The 19,193-nt window shown below is 50.3% G+C and overlaps 3 protein-coding genes, 4 non-coding genes and 1 pseudogene across 7 annotated transcripts, besides 16 other annotated features; 3 read left to right on the plus strand and 5 right to left on the minus strand.

The window, feature by feature from the left end:
- Positions 1–2,389: part of a sequence feature (heterozygous, non-Esmeraldo-like haplotype) that runs on past the window's edge.
- Positions 86–107: a microsatellite.
- Positions 159–179: a microsatellite.
- On the minus strand, positions 204–1,757 carry Tc00.1047053508231.74 (ribonuclease, putative; the record flags this gene model as incomplete). Its single annotated transcript, XM_813527.1, has 1 exon — positions 204–1,757. One exon carries the CDS (start codon positions 1,755–1,757, stop codon positions 204–206), a length of 1,554 nt encoding a protein of 517 aa, XP_818620.1.
- On the minus strand, positions 2,115–2,196 carry Tc00.1047053508231.83. The gene has a single exon. It is a non-coding gene; the product is annotated as a tRNA-Leu (tRNA).
- Tc00.1047053508231.92 lies at positions 2,255–2,326 on the minus strand. The gene has a single exon. It is a non-coding gene; the product is annotated as a tRNA-Met (tRNA).
- Positions 2,390–2,768: a sequence feature (haploid, non-Esmeraldo-like haplotype).
- On the plus strand, positions 2,404–2,475 carry Tc00.1047053508231.101. The gene has a single exon. It is a non-coding gene; the product is annotated as a tRNA-Pro (tRNA).
- Tc00.1047053508231.110 lies at positions 2,680–2,726 on the plus strand. The gene has a single exon (XR_008255505.1). It is a non-coding gene; the product is annotated as a small nuclear RNA (snRNA) U5, partial (small nuclear RNA).
- Positions 2,769–4,343: a sequence feature (areas not merged during assembly with more than two copies in the genome that could not be assigned to a particular haplotype).
- Positions 2,783–2,954: a mobile genetic element.
- Positions 2,783–4,866: a mobile genetic element.
- Positions 4,344–5,413: a sequence feature (haploid, Esmeraldo-like haplotype).
- Positions 4,867–9,622: a mobile genetic element.
- Positions 5,414–11,948: a sequence feature (areas not merged during assembly with more than two copies in the genome that could not be assigned to a particular haplotype).
- Positions 9,636–9,896: a mobile genetic element.
- On the plus strand, positions 9,894–10,826 carry Tc00.1047053508231.120 (annotated as a pseudogene).
- Positions 10,915–11,026: a sequence feature (T-rich).
- Positions 11,367–11,404: a microsatellite.
- Positions 11,949–19,193: part of a sequence feature (heterozygous, non-Esmeraldo-like haplotype) that runs on past the window's edge.
- Positions 12,065–12,323: a mobile genetic element.
- Tc00.1047053508231.130 (ATPase, putative) lies at positions 12,868–14,754 on the minus strand (the record flags this gene model as incomplete). The annotated part of the gene is made up of 1 exon (XM_813517.1): positions 12,868–14,754. One exon carries the CDS (start codon positions 14,752–14,754, stop codon positions 12,868–12,870), a length of 1,887 nt encoding a protein of 628 aa, XP_818610.1.
- Tc00.1047053508231.150 (uncharacterized protein) lies at positions 14,943–18,371 on the minus strand (the record flags this gene model as incomplete). The annotated part of the gene is made up of 1 exon (XM_813518.1): positions 14,943–18,371. One exon carries the CDS (start codon positions 18,369–18,371, stop codon positions 14,943–14,945), a length of 3,429 nt encoding a protein of 1,142 aa, XP_818611.1.
- Positions 18,226–18,268: a sequence feature (A-rich).

Raw genomic sequence — 19,193 nt, forward strand, 5'->3', positions numbered from 1 at the left:
TTGAAAAAGACATATAAAAAAAGCCCAATTGTTCATTCTTTCTAAATATGCTTTCTTTATTTTAGTACTACCATTACTAATATTGATATATATATATATATATATATTAAATTTACTGCAAATAGTTTTTTTCTTGTTGTTGTTTTGATTTGGTATTGTTATTTATTTATTTATTTATTATTATCAATTGTGTATTATCCCTTTTATTCCGTAAAGCGAGAAATATTTTTAACCTGAGGAAATATAATTTCTCGTTTTTTCATTGTTGTAGAGAAACACAAGCTAATTCGCTCTTTAGATAAATCTATTTGAGCCCTTATTGTTTTTTCGTTAGTGTTTCCATCGTAAAACTGAGCAAAGAAAGTTCTGTCATGCCTCTCAGATTTGCAAAAATCCAAATCCAATAAGAAAGAGGTAGGTTCCTGATTGTTTTTTATTCGTTCAATGTCCTTTTCTGTAGAAATAAGAGACTGTACCAAGCGAGCATCTACATCTTCTTCAAACTCAATCAAAAAGATTGAACCTGATTTTAAAAAATCATTACCTACCACGTTCATATAATAATTACTTCCATACACAGAAATAACATTTTCCCATTTTTTAAATTCAATCTCATCGCCATTCTTTAATACATCTTTCATTATTGCAAAAACGATACCAGTCATATACGCATCATATCCCGCCTCATGTGCTTTCCCTTCACTTCCTAAGCACTTCTCATCATAGAAGTGAAAACCAGGAGGGAACCGAAAAACAATTGAATCTTTCGATTCTTTATTTATTTTGCAGCATTCCTTATATAAATCATCCAAATGATAACATTTGTTTAGCTTAGAAAAAAACATAGTTTTAGAAAGTGTCTTAGTATCATAAATGCAGGGAAATAACTCGTGAACCTGTTTTTTGAAGTCCTCGTACATTGTAGGAAGAGGCGCTTCATGCATATGCAGCATAAACATTATATCTAACCAAAAGTTATGACCAATAATAGGTTTCTTGCATTTGGTTAAACATTTCCAAATTTGTCTAAACCCCAATTTCTCTGAAAAAACGCTTGCAGAATTGACCGCAGTTTTTTCCCCTTCCAAATCCAATTTGTTTCTATCCACTCGATGCACTGTTAATTGTACTGGTAGCTCGTATAGTTTAGAAATCTCGTCGTACTCTAAATTCACATATATATCCTGCTCTTTGAGAGTAGAGATTACAAATGCCTCAATTCCCTTGGTCATGACAGTCTTTAATGATAATATTTCCTCTTCCTTTTTGTATGGATCAAGATACCATTTTTTAATTTCATTCACAACATGAAAAACAATTTTCTCTTCCAACTCCAAGTACGAAGGATTTTCTTTTTTCGTGGTAAACCTTCCTTCCTCTTCCTTATTACAGTAATGCACTCCAAATGCTAACCATTTTTGAAAATCTAACTTATGTGCCACCAAAAACTTTATTGCATCGGTATTTACACCGAAATCACAATGTTCTTTTAATAAATAGAAATTGTATGGTTTGACCACGTAACCGCCCGATTTCAAACGAGTAAAGAGCGTAATTCCAAACTGAAATGCTATATATCTCTTAACAACACCGCGACATGCTTCGTAAAGCTCAGGCAAGGACATGAAACGTGATCGTTGCTGCCCGTCAAAGTCTACACCTGTCATTTCTTGGTCCACGGCGTAAAAGTCACATTTTTCTAAAGAGTTTTGGAAATCCTCAAAAATGAAAAAGAGACTCGATTTGTCAATGTCCATTTAATCCGCTGATATCTATAAATTCTAGGATTCGAAAAACACAATACCCCTTGCCGGGTTCCACCGATCACATTGAAAAAATGTGCGAAAGAAAGGTTCAAAACAAAGAACAGTTAATACAGACGTCCGCACAAAAGCACAACACGCACACGCAGCCATTCATCCAGAGGAGAATCCCACCGACGGGTTGCGCCGTTGCGTTCGCCCTGAAGAAAGCCCGACATTTTAAAAAGAAACAACTCTTCTTTTCACAACAACAACACGCAAACAAACAAAAAAAACGCGGTAAACCCTTCTCGTGCCGCGCGCCTTTCTCTTTTCTTCGCGGCGCCTCGAAAGCCAAAAAAGGGAAAAAATTGACGAGAGTGGGGTTTGAACCCACGCCCTCGGAAGGATTGGAACCTTAATCCAACGTCTTAGACCACTCGACCATCTCGCCAACACCAGAAAGGATTTGGGAGCACTATCCAAATAAAAAAAGAAAAAAACAAAAAATTTAGCACCGGTTGGTTTCGATCCAACGTCCTATGGGTTATGAGCCCATCGCGCTTCCACTGCGCCACGGTGCTGCAACCGCTGCGCCCAGAAAAAAGAAGAGTTCCACCGTGTTATTCGCAAAACTCAAAAAAAAACTGTCCGCACTGGCGGCCGCTTGGTCTAGTGGTATGATTCCTGTTTTGGGTACAGGAGGTCACGGGTTCAATTCCCGTAGCGGCCCTTTTTTTCGGGCCGAAAAAATTATTTGCTCGCACAGAACTCGATCCCGTGCCACGTTTTGCGGAATTGAATCGTAAAAGAGGCAACAACTGAGCAATGACGCCACCTCGAGGGTGGAAACAAATAACAGACGTCTTTGTTTCAAAAAGAACGATTTCCCATATTTTTCAATTATTTGGGAAAAAACAAATTCGATAACATTAAGGCATCGTCGTTTCGACTTTTACTAAGCGACGCAGCCCAAACAATTTACACGAAACTTGTGAAACCCACGACCTTAGGGGAAAAAAGGTCGAAGTGTTTTTTCTAGGAGCTTGAGAAGAATGATCGCGGGAGAGCTGGCTAACTTAATTAATGTATGTGTATATCCTGATAAATGAATGCATTCTTTATGGTACTCTCTACCGTATGAATCTTTTGAGAAGAATGCGACTTTGTAGGGGCAGGGAGCCGATAGAGGCCAGTGTATTTTTTTTTTTACCGACACATCCAGGTAAGTTTAAGGAAACGACTTTGGTTCCCAACACACCCTCCGAGTGGTGTGATATTGGCGCCCGTCTCTGGGACATGGTGTGCCAATGTGGCGAGACCCAGGTGCAGATGACGTTCATTGATGGTAACCAGATGTCGGATGAGACGTTAACTGTGGCCCCATCAGCGACAGGCTTATGCCTGTTCCATGGACCTGTATCTAAGGCATGGCAGGATTCTACTCTCATTGGACATATTGCGAATCTCCGCGCGCCTCAGATCCTTAATTTTGAGACACAAGCGCTCCTGCCCGCTATGGGGGCAGCCCGGGAGTTGGGGCACCAACAAGGGCTCATCACTGCTGAAAGGGAGCGCCTGAATTTTGATTACGCGAACGCCGTCGCGGACGTGCAGAATCGGAATGCTCGGCTTAACTCGCGGTTTCAGGAGGCGCATCGCAACCTATCGGTAAGGGAATCCACTATCGCCGGGGCCGGCAACCAGGTCCTAGAAATAAAACAGCAGTTGGAGGCCGCTCGCGCCCAATTACGGGAGCTCGAATTCAACTTGGGAGTCCTCACTGCTCAACTCCAGGAACGGGAGGCACGCCATAATGCACTACAAACCGCGCGGTATGCGGAGACGGCGGGGCGGGACGAGTCCCCCGCTACTCGACACGTTTTCAACGATGGCGTAACTACACCACCGCATCAAACGGACATCTTGATGGCTGGAGGCGTGCCTAGCAGCGCGGCCCGACGCAGTTCGGCGGCTGACAGACGCCCTCACGGTAATGCTGCGAGACCACATTTCCACCCCTCCACGCCGTCGCCCTCCCGCACTTCTCCCCTGGACGCCCATTACCCATGGAGGGGGACCGCGGTTTCTGCGCATTCGACGTCACTACGTGACCCTCGCGCATATGGAATGAGGGAACTTTCGGAGTCGTTATCGATTTCCGGTGTGCACACCAATGCCGGCAACAGGACAACGAGCAGGTTAAACTTGCCGTTGACAATTTGGTCGAGTGGATCAGCGCGCTGGAAGGCCTGCAGGATCCCACCGATCGAATCATGAATTTGGGGAGGTCCCTACGGAATACATTCCGGATGCGGCTCATGATTGCATCCGATCCCGGCATCCGGCTTTCCAAACTGCGCGCCCGTCTTTACACCGCTGTTCGCCAGACGGACGCTTATGCCAGGGCGACCCAGCTTTTCGTCGATCGGCGAGAAAACCAACGCACTGTGCGATGCCAACGTTGTCACACCTATGGGCACGAGGCATCTACATGCAATGCGCGCCCCAGAGGGAATTACTCACAACACAGGCGCCCTTCAAAAAACGGCCGAGGGGCCGCCGCACGCCGCTCATGAATGCTGGCGACGGCAGCTCCATCCAATCCTCACAGGCAGCGCACCGCACCGCCGACGCTCCACCCGATCTTTCAAATTGCCCGACGAAATCATCGGGAAGGGCGATGGAGCTTATCCGTAAACGACGCTCGACTGTGGTACGACGAATCGCCGACATCTCCGCTTTGGGCCAGTTATATGAGGAAAACAAACGAGGTCGCTCGAGGGATGTGGGCGCCGTCAACGTGGGAGCCGCGAATGTCCCTCGCGGGGCAATTCACGACTTTTTGCCGCACGCACGAACAGCCGATAAACGAGGAGAGCTGTGCGGCCTTTTTGATGGCAATCGAAGTGGCGCCATCGACCCGACCGCAGTACGCCAGGATGCTGCGGTCCATGTTGAAAATGGATCGGACCCCGCTGGACATGGTGATTCTGGGGTTACAAAAGTTGCTGTGCGATCGGAGACGAGGCAGACGCGCCCCCTGACAGAGGAAGAGATGAATCAAGTAATCCGCAGCCGGACCGATTGGAAGGAACGTGTTGTTCTTCGACTTGCGTGGATCCCCTGGCTCAGCCGGCCACCTCAACGTGGTGCCAGGGTCTAGTACTCTTTGCGAGAGAGGAAGCTAAGCGCCTGCTGCCCATCCGCTGCACGCGGAGAGGCAGGAGGCGCCGCACAAACGGGTCGGAAGGGCACCAGATGGAGCCATTTACGTGGCTGCCCGCGGAGCGGTATTTCTATCCGCTGCTGAATTCCATCGGCGCTTATCAGCGCTATACATACCGTTTGCGTGCCGTATGTGACGCGCAACGACAAAAGCTACTGCTAAGCGGAGACATTGAGCAGAACCCAGGCCCCATAGCAGTACTCCAGATGAATGTTTATTGCCTCACGCCGTCAAAACTCGCAACATTAATGGCGCAAGGAGCAGACATAATAGCCATCCAGGAGACATGGAAGTCGTCAGAGCAGATCGCCAGCATGCACACTGGAGATTATGTGCTCTATGCACAGTCGCGCATCGGCAAGGGAGGCGGTGTGGCGGTGCTGGTGCGGAAAACTCTCCGCTCCAAGCGTATACCTCTCACCATCCCCCAGCATGACACCAGCCTTGAAGTGGTGGTGGTCCAGGTTGCTCTGGAGCAGAACCGTGATCTTATTGTAGCGAGTGCCTATATGAGACCACCACCGCAAGTAACGCAATCCTTCAGGCAGTTAGTAAACTGCCTTCCAGCCTCGTCGCCGCTCCTGCTGTGCGGGATTTCAACATGCATCACCCACAGTGGGAGCCATTCTTGGAGACTTCTCCAAGCGAGGTTGCTGCAGAATTTTTAGAACTGTGCACGGATGCGGGACTCACCTTGGTTAACACCCCTGGTGAGATCACGTATGCCCGTGGCACAAGAGAACGATCCTGTATCGATCTGACGTGGTCAAAGCATTTGGCTGTGTCGGATTGGTCAGCTTCTGTGTCGCCGCTTAGTGATCATTATATGCTGACATTTACGCTGCATCAGGCATTTAAGGATACCATACCTTCGGCACCCCCTTCGGCACCTAAGTTTTTCTACAGTTGGGGGAAGTGCAAGTGGGATTTATTCGTCAAGGACTTCGACGCACAACTTCCGGCATACGACTATAAAAAGCAGTCCACCGGCATTAAAGCTTTCACGAGAGCGCTTATAACTTCGTATCGACGACATTGCCCCCGCGGCATGCACAAGGACGGTCCCAGGCTTTGGAACGACACTCTCATGGAGGCAGAGCGGATTGCTACGGACAGCAAGGCCCGCTATCTACAGTTACCGACGCCCGACCGTGAGGCAGAAATGCAACGGACAAGTCAATTCTCCCTCCTACTCCAAGCGCGCCCGCGTAACACGCATCCACGGTGCGTCAGAAGCAAGTTAAATCCAGGCGAGCCACTCGCATGGAAATACATTTCCGGACGAAAAAAGGCATCACTTCCATCTCCCACATCAATTTTATTAGGAGGTGGCCAACACACTTATAAAACAGCAAGGAGAGCAGCGAATGCTCTCAATCGCATCTTTCTTCCATTTCACCCCTCTCACAAGGCAGTTAGGTTTTCCAAAGGCATCAACAGACAGAGTGCATCTTTGAACATTAATGCTTCTTTTCTTTTTGGGCAGCGGAACAACAACGAGTCTGCCGCTACATCTACTTCAGGTTCTTCACTCTCATCTAGTTCTGAGCCACAGGATAAAAACGAAGCTGCCACCACATCTGGTTTAGTTGCTCATCTTCACACCCCTCTTGATGCACCTTTTAATTCTACGGAACTGCTTGCTGCGCTACGTAATACGCCGTATGGCAAGGCCCCCGGACCGGATGAAGTCTACAGTGAGGCACTGCGACATATTTCTTCAAAGGGCCTCCGATTCCTTCTTCGTTGCATTAACCACAGTTGGACGACCGGTACGATTCCGGTTGAGTGGAGAAGCGCTACCATCGTCCCGCCCTTAAAACCCGGTAAGTCGCCGGAACTGCTTGAGTCATATCGACCCATCAGCCTTACCTCCATTGTGAGTAAGGTTGCTGAGAAAATGGTACTGAAGAGATTGCTTTGGGTGTGGACGCCGCACCCCCACCAGTGTGCATATCGTAGTATGCGTACTACGACGATGCAGCTGGCACACCTGATACACGAAGTGGAGCATAATAGAAATCACTATTTCCAAGTGAGCCTTCCCAAGAAGAGCGGTATTGGCAATCAACTCCACTACAGACCCCATCGGACTCTGCTGGTGCTGGTTGATTTCAGCAAGGCTTTTGACTCCATAGATCATCGAGTCCTCAGTCGCTTGCTGGCTAATATTCCGGGGGTGAATTGTAGAAGGTGGCTTAGAAACTTTCTATGTGGTCGCTACGCGAAGACACGAGTTGGCCACAGACACAGCGATCGGCGTCCCATGCTGCGAGGAGTTCCTCAGGGGTCCGTACTGGGACCATATTTGTTCTCCCTTTACGTACACCCACTTCTCAACCTGCTGAACAGCTTTGCGGGTGTCACAGCAGACATGTATGCGGACGACCTCTCTATTATCGTTAAGGGGCAGTCCCGGGAAGACGCCATTCCCACTGCCAACATGGTTCTTCAAAGACTGCACGCGTGGAGTCAGGAAAATGGCCTGGCCAACAATCCGTCAATGCGTGAAGCCGCTTGGTCCACACTCTCCACGCACACGGAGTCAGATTATGATCGTGAAGGAAGGTGGCCCCTGGTAGTGGCTGGATGTCAAATCCCAGTCATGACCATGGGGGCGTCGCGAACTACGAAGCTTCTCGGCATGGATCTCGATCCGCGACTGACGCTAAATGTGGCGGCCTCCAAGCAATGCGCTGCCACTTCGCAACGGATATCGCAGCCACGCTGCATAGCGCACAAAGAGGCGGGACCATCTCCACATGACCTACGCACTTTCGTCATTGGATACGGTGCTCCAAATTACGCTATGGCAGCGAGCTCATATGGGGAGTAGCGACGGATTCAGCGAAGAATGAGATGCAGAAGACGTACGCAACTCTAGCACGCATTGTCAGCGGAGTTCCGAGCACTGTCGACCCGGAATCCGCGCTGCTGGAGGCTAATATGCCGCCGCTCCATGTCCTTTGCCTGCGCGCGCGGCTCTCAATATTTGAGAACACACGCGCATGTCAGACGGACTGGATGCGGAGACCCCCGCCTGAGCCACCGCCTCGCGCAGATTTCCGCATCTCGCCATTATCTCGGGACGAGCTATATGCCTTCGTAGACGCATACACAAAGGACTATGGCATCACCGAGAGCTCACCACGCGAAGAGCGGTTCTTTCGCAGCTCCATTCCTCCCTGGTTTGCGGCCTCCGCTCACCGGGTCACCATCGGTGTGGAACTTCCGATAGACTTCTCAATAACTGACGTAGAAGAGCTGATACGGGAACAGCGCGGAGTCAGCGAAGAGGCTCTGGCGCTGCACAGCCATCGTTCGTGGATACTTGCGACCGATGGCGGTGTCGACGTTCCCAAGTCAGCAGGGGTTGGAATACTGCTTTCATCCCTCAACTCATCGGAGATAATAGAAAAGGCCAGCGTAAACTGCGGTGCACGCCCATGCAGCTACAGGACGGAATCCCGTGCGCTGCTTCTAGCCCTAGAGAAGCTGATGATTCCTCGTATCCGCCACAGGCGTAAAACCCTGCTTGTGGTTACGGACAGTCCGTCTCTTCTAGCGGCTCTAAACAAGGGCCCGCTCAGTCAGACAGACTGGACGGAGGATCAGATCTGGCAGCGTCTCTTGACACTGACGCGTGCTGGCTGGTCCGTGCACCTGCAATTTTGTTACGGACATTGCGGAGTACATGCTACCGAGCTTGCAGATCAGCATGCGACGCAGACTATGGAAAGTGGACAATACACGGAGCAAGGAATCGCGCCTTTATGGCATACGGATCTGCTGACATGTTTTACTACCCAGCTCACCAACAAGTGGCGTAGTACCATTCGTCAAGACACTCATCGCTACTTGCTTTGCGGCACAAGGCCATCAGATCTCAGCGGTAAGGACCTGATCACTCAGGAAGTTCTACACCGTCAAGAACTGGTTCACCTCGCAAGGGCAAGGTGCGGGGAATCTGAGCTCTGGGGCCGACTATGCTGGGCCGTGAGAGATTGCACGAACCAATGCCGATTCTGCAACATCTCACCGGAACAGTCTGCATATATGCGCTCTAACAAAGATCCAACCGCACCGGGGACGGACACTGTTCCCCCGACGGCAAGGGATGAAGACGTCTCTCCAGTAAGGAGACGGACCCTCACACGCCGTCGGAAGGAGAAATGTCCGCACTGTGATTCCACATTGACGGGATTCTCGGGTCTCGTCAGTCACTGTCGGTCATTTCATCCGGAACATCCTCCACCGCTTCCCGAGCTCAAATGTGATTTCTGCAACATGGTTTTCCCCACACGGAGAAGCACCGCACAGCACAGAAGTCGCTGCACACACAACCCAGACGCCACACGGCATCGAAACAGCAGTGCCAGGCGGCGATCTCTGCTGCCGCAGGATCAGCCAGCTTCCACAAGCACGCCAATCGGCCCGCAGGAAACCTTGCACCATCTGCTTCTAGAATGTCCAGGCACCTTGGCTGTGCGTCAACGGCTGGGCATTGAACAGGACCTTCGCCTCGGAAAGTTCTCTCAATGGCAGTTGCTTCATAGCAGGAAACTTTTGTCGCTGCTCGACCACCTCTTCGGCACTCAGATGGCATTGTATAGCTAGACGCGCTGGTAAGAGTAGAAAAAAAAAAAAAAAAACTTGCGTGGATCCCCTGGCTCAGCCGGCCACCTCAACGTGGTTCCAGGGTCCAGCACTCTTTGCCAGCGAGGAAGCTAAGCGCCCGCTGTTCATGCTTCAAACCCGATGAGTAGTTGTTACTTAGTTTTACGGGCCGGAAGGGCAGATGTCGGAGCCATTCTATAATGGCCGCCCGCGGAGTAAGGTTATCCTTGCTGCCGAATTCCTTCGTACGCTTACCGGAGCTGCACAATTGAGGTGTAGTTACTACGACTGGTAAGATAAGAAAAAAATATATATACAACTTTACCCAAAAGTTACGAACGCTGTTGGGGTCCCACGGCATCTCGCACTTTTACATTGGCGGGGACAACAAGAGCAACTCGGAAGACATTAATGTGACGGTGAGCAACGTCCTGCTGTACAACCGCGCATTGAACGAAGCAAAGCTCAATGCGTTAATGAAGAAGGACGCATTCGCTGCTGCAGCGGCGAAGGTGCCGGCCCAGGAAGTTGCGGCTCAAACTACCAATGTGAGTGAACCTTCTCGTCATCCCGCCAATGTGCCCGTCATCACGCCTGAAGCGCAGCAAGACGCCACATCATCACCACGAATTCAACACTCACCAGCGCAAACATCAGAATGAGAAAGTGGCCCAGCAGATTTCAAGCAAACATTTCCTGATATCATTGTCCCCTCCACCTCAGCTGGTGTGGGAAAGGTGGAAGAAGAGGCACCCGACAGCGGTGCCTTGGCGTCTGCATCGTCACAAACGCAGAACGCGGGCAGTCATGAGTTAATTGGAACCGAGATGCCTGTCAGTGGGGAGCACTTTCCTCCCAATATAGATTTACCGCTGATGGGGCAGGTGGACACGGCAGATGAAGACTCTCCGCGGATCGGCAACACCGATGATCAGGCGCCGCACAGCGTTTCACCTGATGTTTCGGAGAGCGTGGGCACGAACAGCGGCCCCGATTCATTCAGCAGCACTAACGTGTTGGGTGGCGCTGATGCCGCACCGGCTCCTCCGAGCACAGCGCCTGGGGAAACCAAGATTCCATCGGAGTCCAACGCAACAATACCCTCGGACCACGACATTTTGCTTGAGTTCCGCGAGTTGGCGGCCATGGCTCTAATTGGTGACAGCACCGTGCATGTGTGTGTGTCTCGGGTGTTGTTGTTGCTTCTGGGGCTGTGGGGCACTGCGGCTCTCTGCTGAGGTGTGAGGGAGGGTGTAATTGCGGCTTTTCGTGGAACAACAAATGTGCAGCTTCCCAGCACTACGCACTCAAATTTGTCAAGAATACTTCTTTTTTTTTTCTTTTTTCATTTCATTTTTTTTTTTAATTTCTTTTGTTTTTTTTAATTTCTTTTGTTTTTTTTTTACTTTTTCATTTCTTTTCTTTTCTTTTTTTTTTTGCTGGTGCTCCGTTGAAATAATCAGCACCCCTGTGTGTTTTCCCCCAAATGGTCGCTCGCTGCACACCGTCATGAGCGATGTGTTTCCCCCTCTTGTTTGCTTTTGCTTTTTTTACCCACACGCGGTGCCGGCCTCATTGCCGTGCGTCCCACGGACTGCACGAGAGGAGGAGTGGAGGAGCAGGCCGGATGCCGCATGGAATGTGAGGAATGTTGTGTGGGCTCGTGGAACAATGTGTTTTTTTTTTTTTTGTTTTTTGTGTGTGGACAGTATGTATGAACTCAAAAACACGGTCGTATTGTACTCCAGAGGAAACGAAATGAAATTCCCGCCAAATCGTTTTTTTTTCTTTCTTTTTTTTTTTTTCTTTTTTTTTTGGTAAATCGTTGCGTCTCTTTCCGTCTGTGCCGTGACCCATGTCATTGTGTGTCTCCGTGTCCCTTTTGTTGTCTCTCTGCTGACTGTGCTGCTGGCATGCCTCCATTTCTTCTAATTTCTTTCCTGCTAGGGGCACCGATGGTCCGCGACGACGATTGTTTCTGTTCCCCATTGCGAGGGCACAGGGGTGACTGGGCGCCGGCCTGTTGAGTGCACTCGGGGGAGCGGATTGTGTGCGCCGTGCCTCGCTGCGAGTGTGGGATGCCACGGCCTGCTGTGAGGCGTGATGCCTATCCGTCGGGGAAGCGAGAAGTAAAGGACTGCGGCGTGCACTTGGATGCGTCCCGTCCCTCTTGTTGGGGCCGTGGGTGTGCTGTGCCCATGGCCCTTTGTTGCGGTGCGACGTGGCTGGCGGTGCCTCTGCGTGCGCCCTCGTGCATGCGTTGTGCGGCGGGATTTTCCTGCCCATTTCTTCACCCTTGTGAGAGGTGGAGTGAATGGAGAGAGGGTCTGTGTGTGCGTGTGTGCGAGGCGCCTGTGTAGGTTGTAATTTCCTCCATTGTTATTTATTTGCCTCGGCTTTGTGTGATGGTCCTTTGGTTCTATTGTGTGTGCTTTGCGATTGGCGGTAAATGAAGTGTGTGGACGAGCAGAAGACTAGGAGCGTGTGAACGGAGTGTTCGCGAGGAAGGCTGGCTGCCCAAATACATGTATATCCTGATTGAAAGAATATATTTCTTTGGGAGTTTTTCCTATTTTATGAATCTTCTAGAAGACCCCGAGGGTAGCAATCAGGGAACCGATAACTTCTGAATGAGTTTTAATTGCTTTTGTTTCTGCCTTCCCACTTGCCCCCTTTGTGGTCCTTACCTTGCGACTGCGTCTTGCGGCTGGAGGAGCCCAAAGTCTTCCACTTTGGGTTTTGAATGCATACATACACACACACTTATGTATGTACATGTACATGCATTTCCAATCCGGATGGAGCGATCAAGTTACGATAGTAGCCACCATAATGTGCATATATAAATATGCGCGCACTTGGTGTAAACACTCATTGGGGATTTGGCGAACCCCCATCCCCATTCCATTCACCCCTTCTCATTCCCGTCCTGTGTGAATCCTATTGACAGCCGCAGGATCCGTTCGGCGGCCCAAGTGAATATTCTAGGAGCTCTTTTGTGTGTGTGTGTGTTTTTGCTTTTGTCGTCACGGCAATTTGGCTTTTTTTTTTCTGTGATTTATTTTTTAAAATTTGGGGCGCTCTTGCCTGTGACGCTTGTTTTTTTTTTTTTTTCCTTGAGTAAATTGAACAAAATGAAAGAACGCACCTTCTGTCCATGTTTTAAATAAAACAGAAATGATTATGTACGTTCCATTTATTCTCTTTTATGCGTGGGCGAAGCCAAGTTCCTCCAGTTGTTCCAAGCTCAGTTACACATGTCGTCGGAATCGCTACACCTCACGGCCGTGCGGCTCTCGTGAGCGCGCGCGTCAGGGCGTCTTGCGCGTAATTGCTTAGACTGTGCGTCTCTTTTTGAATCATCATATCTTGCAGCTTCTGAAAGAATTCCGCGCTGCCGCTTCTCGTCGTGGTGCTTGCAAGACGAATGAACTGAAGAGAAAACACGTTCATCGCATGGCGCAGTTCTGCTCCGCTAAACCCCGCCGTCCCTTTTATAAAGGCACAAACCAACGCCTGCTGTGATGCCACCTCATTTGCGGGAAACCACGCCGCCCACTCACCGTACACGGCGCGCTGCACCATGGAACGCCGGGCTGTCTCATCCGGAAGAGTCACCTCGACGAGCGTATCAAGACGCCCAGCGCGCAGCACCGCCTCGTCAAGCATTTCCTTGACATTCGTTGCACCAACGAAGAGTGTGAAGTGCTCCTCGTCCTCCTGAGCCTTGTCCAGCAGGTTCAAAAACTGGGTAACAAGCCGCATGTCGTGCGTTGAACCCAAGAAGCCTTGTGGCGCACGCCGCGTTCCAAATGCGGCCTGCAGTTCGTCGATAAACATCACGGAAGGACTGCGTTCACGTGCCGCATCAAAAAAACCGCGCAGTCTTCTCTCCGATTGGCCGACCTCAGCCTGAATCAGCTGCGGTAGGTCTATATAGATAAAGGAGGCGTTCAGCTCCGTGGCCATGGCACGTGCGAGCATGGTTTTCCCGGTGCCTGGAGGACCATAGAGCAGAACACCCGTGGAGGGTCGAATGCCAAAACGACGGTGTAACGTGGAGGAATGCAGCGGACGCAGAACAAGCCGATGTAACGTTTCCTTGACGGACTCAAGCCCAGCAATATCTTGCCACCGTGTCTCCTGCACGTCAACATAACCAGCACTTTGGCGGTACTCCTGTGCCGCAATAGAGCCGCTTGTGCCGAATGCTCGAACTGCGCGAAGTGAAAAGATCGCTGCCACTGCTTCCGTCTCTGAGTCGGAATTGTGCGCTGCGTCGTCAACCGCCTCATCCTTGCGCACAGACATCTGGTTATAGTGTTCCGCTGGTGTTGCGTTATGCACGACATCCTCCATGTGCTCGACAATCTCCTTCAAGCCCCTGTAAGGAATTCCTCCACTGCGTGCGGCAATCGCTCGACACCAAAGCAATGGATATTTGGTGTGAGTACGGAAAAACGCAAACCTTTCCTCTTCCAATGGTGTTTCCAACGGAACATATGCATCGAATAACTTTGCGCGGGCAAACGGATCAATATCTTCCCATGCGCCACTGAACAACGTCACGAAAAGCACCGTATTTAAACGCATAAACCGGAGTTCATCTTTGTCAAAGAGCTCACGCCCGCGGATAATATCGTACAATTCAGCCAGAACGACCGGATGGTGCGGGGCAGTGGAGTGCGACTGCTCGGACGACGATCTGTCGCCACGTATCCACCCAGCGGCGTTATCCGAAGCGGTGATGAACAATTCCATGTGATCAAGCACAACAATCACAGCCGCGTCTCCATCCTCATCCCCAGAATGATGACTACCGGGACAAACCACAGCACCGCGAATTGAGTGACGAACGAATTCCCTGAGGGCTGTGCTTCCGTCTACATGCCGTCGCGAGAGAGATAAAGCAAGTTGTGGGGTAACAGCAAGCACACGTCGCCGACTTGTGGCACCGCGGGCACGCTGAAGCGCCCTGCACACAACATGACTTTTTCCATTGCCAGATGGCCCACATAACAGCAACGACGCAGGCTGGGAGCGGTGAGGCCAGTGAAGAAGGACACCACAGAGAAGCTCCTCTGCAAACAAAAAGGATGAAATATGAGACGATTGCGGCTTCGTTGAAGATGTGAGTGCAAATTCAGTCGATATTCCATGCTGCATGTTCTCGGCTTTCCAATGCCATCATCCATTGAATGAACATAAAAAAAAAAAAAAAAAAGGAAGAAATATTCACCTGGACGCAGGAAAAGCAAACCCCAAATATACCCGAGTACTTGAAGCCCTGGCACACACAAAAAAAAATTCATCAATATTTCCTCATTCTTTTTTTTTTTTTTTTCTCTCTTCTCTCATGAGAAACTACGCAGAAGGGAGAACAACAGCGCCGTCCTCTCTTTACACTCAGAGAAAATAATCGTGTCCCGCTCGTGCTCCTCACGCTCCAGCATAAATTGTGAAGCTTCTCTACAAAGCATCAAATATGCGACATGAAAAGGCGCCGGTTGATTCCCCGAAGGGGATGTCGCCTCGCACAACGCCTTTTTCAAAGCATAGTTTTCCTTCTGCACAGCGAACAACTCCTCTTGCCGCTCATCAGAGAGTCTCTTCAGTTCATCGATCCGCTTTTCTAACGCGGTTACGTGTTCAAGATGCGAACGATACGCCTTCAAGTAAGGAAATGGTACAGATACATCTGCCGCTAGTGGCATACTTGATGTTGCCGAGGAGGTCGGCCGCTGGTCGGCACACACCCGCTCAAGGTAGCGCACCTTTGTTTGCAGTTGCAGGTGAGAGCGCAACAACGCCTCTTCTTGTGAGGAAGTACGCACCGTCTGCACAGACGCCTCAACTGTTTCTATTCCATAACGCGGATAATAACACCGGTGTTGATTCTGATGTTGAACCCCTTCTTGCGCCGCGGCAGGAGGAAGATCAGCATGGGACGATAGGTGACACACCTGCACGGAGACTTCATTCATTAATTCCTGTTTTCTCTCTCCCCGTCGGAGGCTCCGCTTTCGGTCTGCAAAAAAGATCTCCTTTCCTGATGCTGGAGGCATACAAAAAGGACCCAACGATAAATATTCTGTGGGCTGGCGGGCAGATGGTTTTGTGGGACCCTTCTGCAAATTCTTCGCTTGACCACGTTCTGCTGCGTCGGCTGCGTCTGCCAGTGGATGGATCGCCGCTTCATCGCCGATAGCACCTCCCCCAGCAGTAAGAGCAAGGGAGGCTGTGATCATACTGGGTGCATGCTCAATCCACAGTGACTCCAGGCGGCGCAAGGGGTGATCCGCTGGCGGATCCCTCACCGTCAACGCCCGCCGCATGGTCTCCTCCGGTAACTTCACACTGCGGATGTCATTTTCTTCTCCCAGCAACACTGCCTCAATGACATTTCCGCACCATTTCAGCAGAGAGTGAAAGGCCTCCCAGAGATTCCCAGTTTGAAGTCCCAAACCGTATGTCTCCCGCGCATGAAGGCACAACCCAGTAAAGTACAGCTGCACCACAAGATGAAGCGCCGCGGCTTGCGACTTCGCTGAACCTTCTTCACAAGAATCGTGAATGTGAGGCAGCGGGGGAAGACGCATAAAAAAGTTCTTGAATACAAATGACAAAATGAAGGGGAATTCCCGCATTTCGTCCAACGCAATAAGTAAGTTGGGGATAATGTGTTCCGAGAAATTTACGGCCATCTCTCTCGCTGGCAAAACTCGCTCACGTACGGCATCCCAAGCCTCGCTAGTGTGCTCCATTATAAACCTCACAATGATCACTGCGCACATAGGCGACATTATCATCGGAAAGAAATTCTCGATCGTCTCATGGCTCTCAACGGCCAGTGATGATAAAGGTGACAAACGAACCGGCTTTGTCACTGAACCACAGCAAAGGCATGGGTCCATTGACGCAGGTGGAATGCGTCGCAAAGAGCACTCAGCACAAATAGCAGCATGAACCAACGATATGTCAACGCCATTTCCAACGATCCCTCCAGGTGTGGGAGTTGAACGCAGCTCAGTGAATGCGTCAATAAAAAGATCCGCAATTTCCGATGGATTTCTACTACCACCAGAAGCAGCAGTTGCTGTCATACTTCGACAGGCAACATGATCCACAAGCAGCAAAACAGAAGACGTTTGATGTATGAGCACCCAAACAAAACCCGCGCGTGAAATGCAAGCCTCCCCACGACCGTCACAATCAACCACCAAATCTGTTGTTATCTTAGGTGATGGTGGCATAAGCTCCGCCTTCCTCGCCAAATTACGCCGGGTCGTCACGGCTGATCCCGGCTCCATCATCATCATTGTTGAGGAAACGTTACACTTTGCACTTGTCGTTCCCTTCAGTGATGGCGGCCAGACGCCTCCCCACACCTCCGCGTCCCCCACAGTGACATTTTTTCCCCGCTCAAGGACGCGACATTCGATGCCCGTCGCCGAGATGTAGGCCGTGCGCAACGCATACTCCATGGCGTTGCAGTCACTCCACGAGGGAAAAATTATCGAAAGCCATATTCCGCAGGGCAAAAATGCACCTCGATCATGTTTTTTCCATCCGTCACTCATCGCCACGTGAAATACCCTCGTGCATTTCAGGACATCGCTGGCCTGGTACCCAAGTAGTTGATTCCAGCGCACCACAAGTGTACCCGGAGATGTGCCACAGTTTGTTTCCAGCGGAAGTAACACAAGGGCATTGCGAATCACGGCAACGAGGCCCCGCAACGCTCCAATTGGTCTTCTGTCTGATGCGTGACAGGCGGTTGCATTGCAGGCCGCCTCTGACGATGCAAAAAAGGTGCAGTGACCAGCAATAAGGTATACTGCACGGCCGAGTGAGGGCGGACTGAGCGCCTCCAGCACCTCTCGCCTTTTCAACCACGTCATCATGCCTTTGCTAACGTTCCATGGGAACTCAAAAAGATGTGGCCTTTGGGCGGAAAGCACGCTGAGCACTTTGTCTCTCAGGAGTCCAACGGAAATCTTCACAACATCGTCCGCGCTGCTGCCGCCTCTGCAGTTGCGGCCCCCTTCAGCCGTTACACAAGAGCTACTGCCGTCAACAACCCGCGGCAAATCCACGCGGACGGAACTCTCGTGGCCGAGAGGATAACGAGTTGACGGGTCTGCGATTTCAGACTCACTTTTCGCACTGCTACCGGTCGCAAAACACGCCTCCATCATCGCTGACGTTGGCAGCGGGCCCACTACCAAGTACCTCAGCTGGCCATCCATGTCGACGCAGAGAGCCAACGAACGTAATCCCCCCAGCGGTTCCACGTGGGCAACGATGTCGCAGGATTGGACGGCCACAAATATGCGCGCCAGGCTCATATCGCTTTCTGTGAACACAAGAAGAAACATCTGTGAATTCCTCCCGGTGCAACAACTCTCCACGAGCGCCATGCCACCCTCAAAAGACACCTCACTGTTTCCCAAGAACTGAATCGTGGCCGGGGCACTTGCAACAACGGCAACATCCCCGAGCACCACGTCAGCCGGAAACAAGTCATGCCTTGCGTTGCTCCACAAGATGGATGCAGACACATTCAGCTGATCCATTGAAACGCCATAAAAACGCGCTGGTGCAATTAGATCGCCACGCACACCCAACAACAACAGCAAAAATAAAATAGAAATAATAATAAAAGTAAGAATAGGAATAATCTGCAAGATCCTCCGCGATGCCAACAAAATATCCACATGCACAGAGCAAACCCCCGATTCACGAAAAAAATATATATATATGTGGCGCCAAACAGACAACATCCAAGATTCGCCTACAAATCAAAACAAACAACAATAAATGCCTCACCCCCCAAGGAGAATGTAGGCGCAATAAAAAAAGAATTTCATAAAAATTTCATCGGTTTGTCCTAAAGCCCCCAAGTCAAACTAGCATATCGCATGCCGCACCTCAAGAGATCATTATGGTTAAAAAGAAAACACTGTCTTTTGCACGCAAGAATGCATCAACATATTGCGGACAGCCAATGCGATCACTCAAGCATGTCGTGCTTGGCGCAATGTGTGCCGCCCTCAAAACGCACGCGGTGGCGCGTTCATCCGCCACCCTTTTTGTGATTGAAAAGGCAGTGATAATGAGGAGTAGGGCACCAAAAAGACAAAAAGAACAGTCCCAGCCGCAGAGAAGAGAGAAGTGCAGTAGGAGGGTATTAAATTACTCTTTGGATTTCCCGCAGCGGCGGCACAAAAGTAATTCCCTTAGGCGGAAAAAAATAAAATTCACGAGGTCCAGTGTGCACAAACAAAGCCATCCGCAATGGCCTCCCACTCTTCCCCCTTCCGGAAGATCACCGCGGAGCGGCAGGACTGTTTCGAGCACCCTCTTTTTTCGGTTGCAGCAAACATCAAGTTTTTCCTTTTTGAGTGGTCGTGCTTGTACATGCCAACTGCATATTCACCGGTCCGCCGTATTTTTCCTGAAGCGCATGAGAAACTCGTGACGACGTGTTGCTAGTACGCCCACCGGCACCCCACGTGAGAGCGGAAAAAAACAAAAACAAGTTGTGTTTTGGCAAAACGCGGGGCGTCAAGGCCCCCCAAAAAAACTTTTCTTCTCCCTTCTCA

Source organism: Trypanosoma cruzi, genomic scaffold (genome assembly GCF_000209065.1).
Source record: "Trypanosoma cruzi strain CL Brener 1047053516727 genomic scaffold, whole genome shotgun sequence".
Taxonomy (NCBI): domain Eukaryota; phylum Euglenozoa; class Kinetoplastea; order Trypanosomatida; family Trypanosomatidae; genus Trypanosoma; species Trypanosoma cruzi.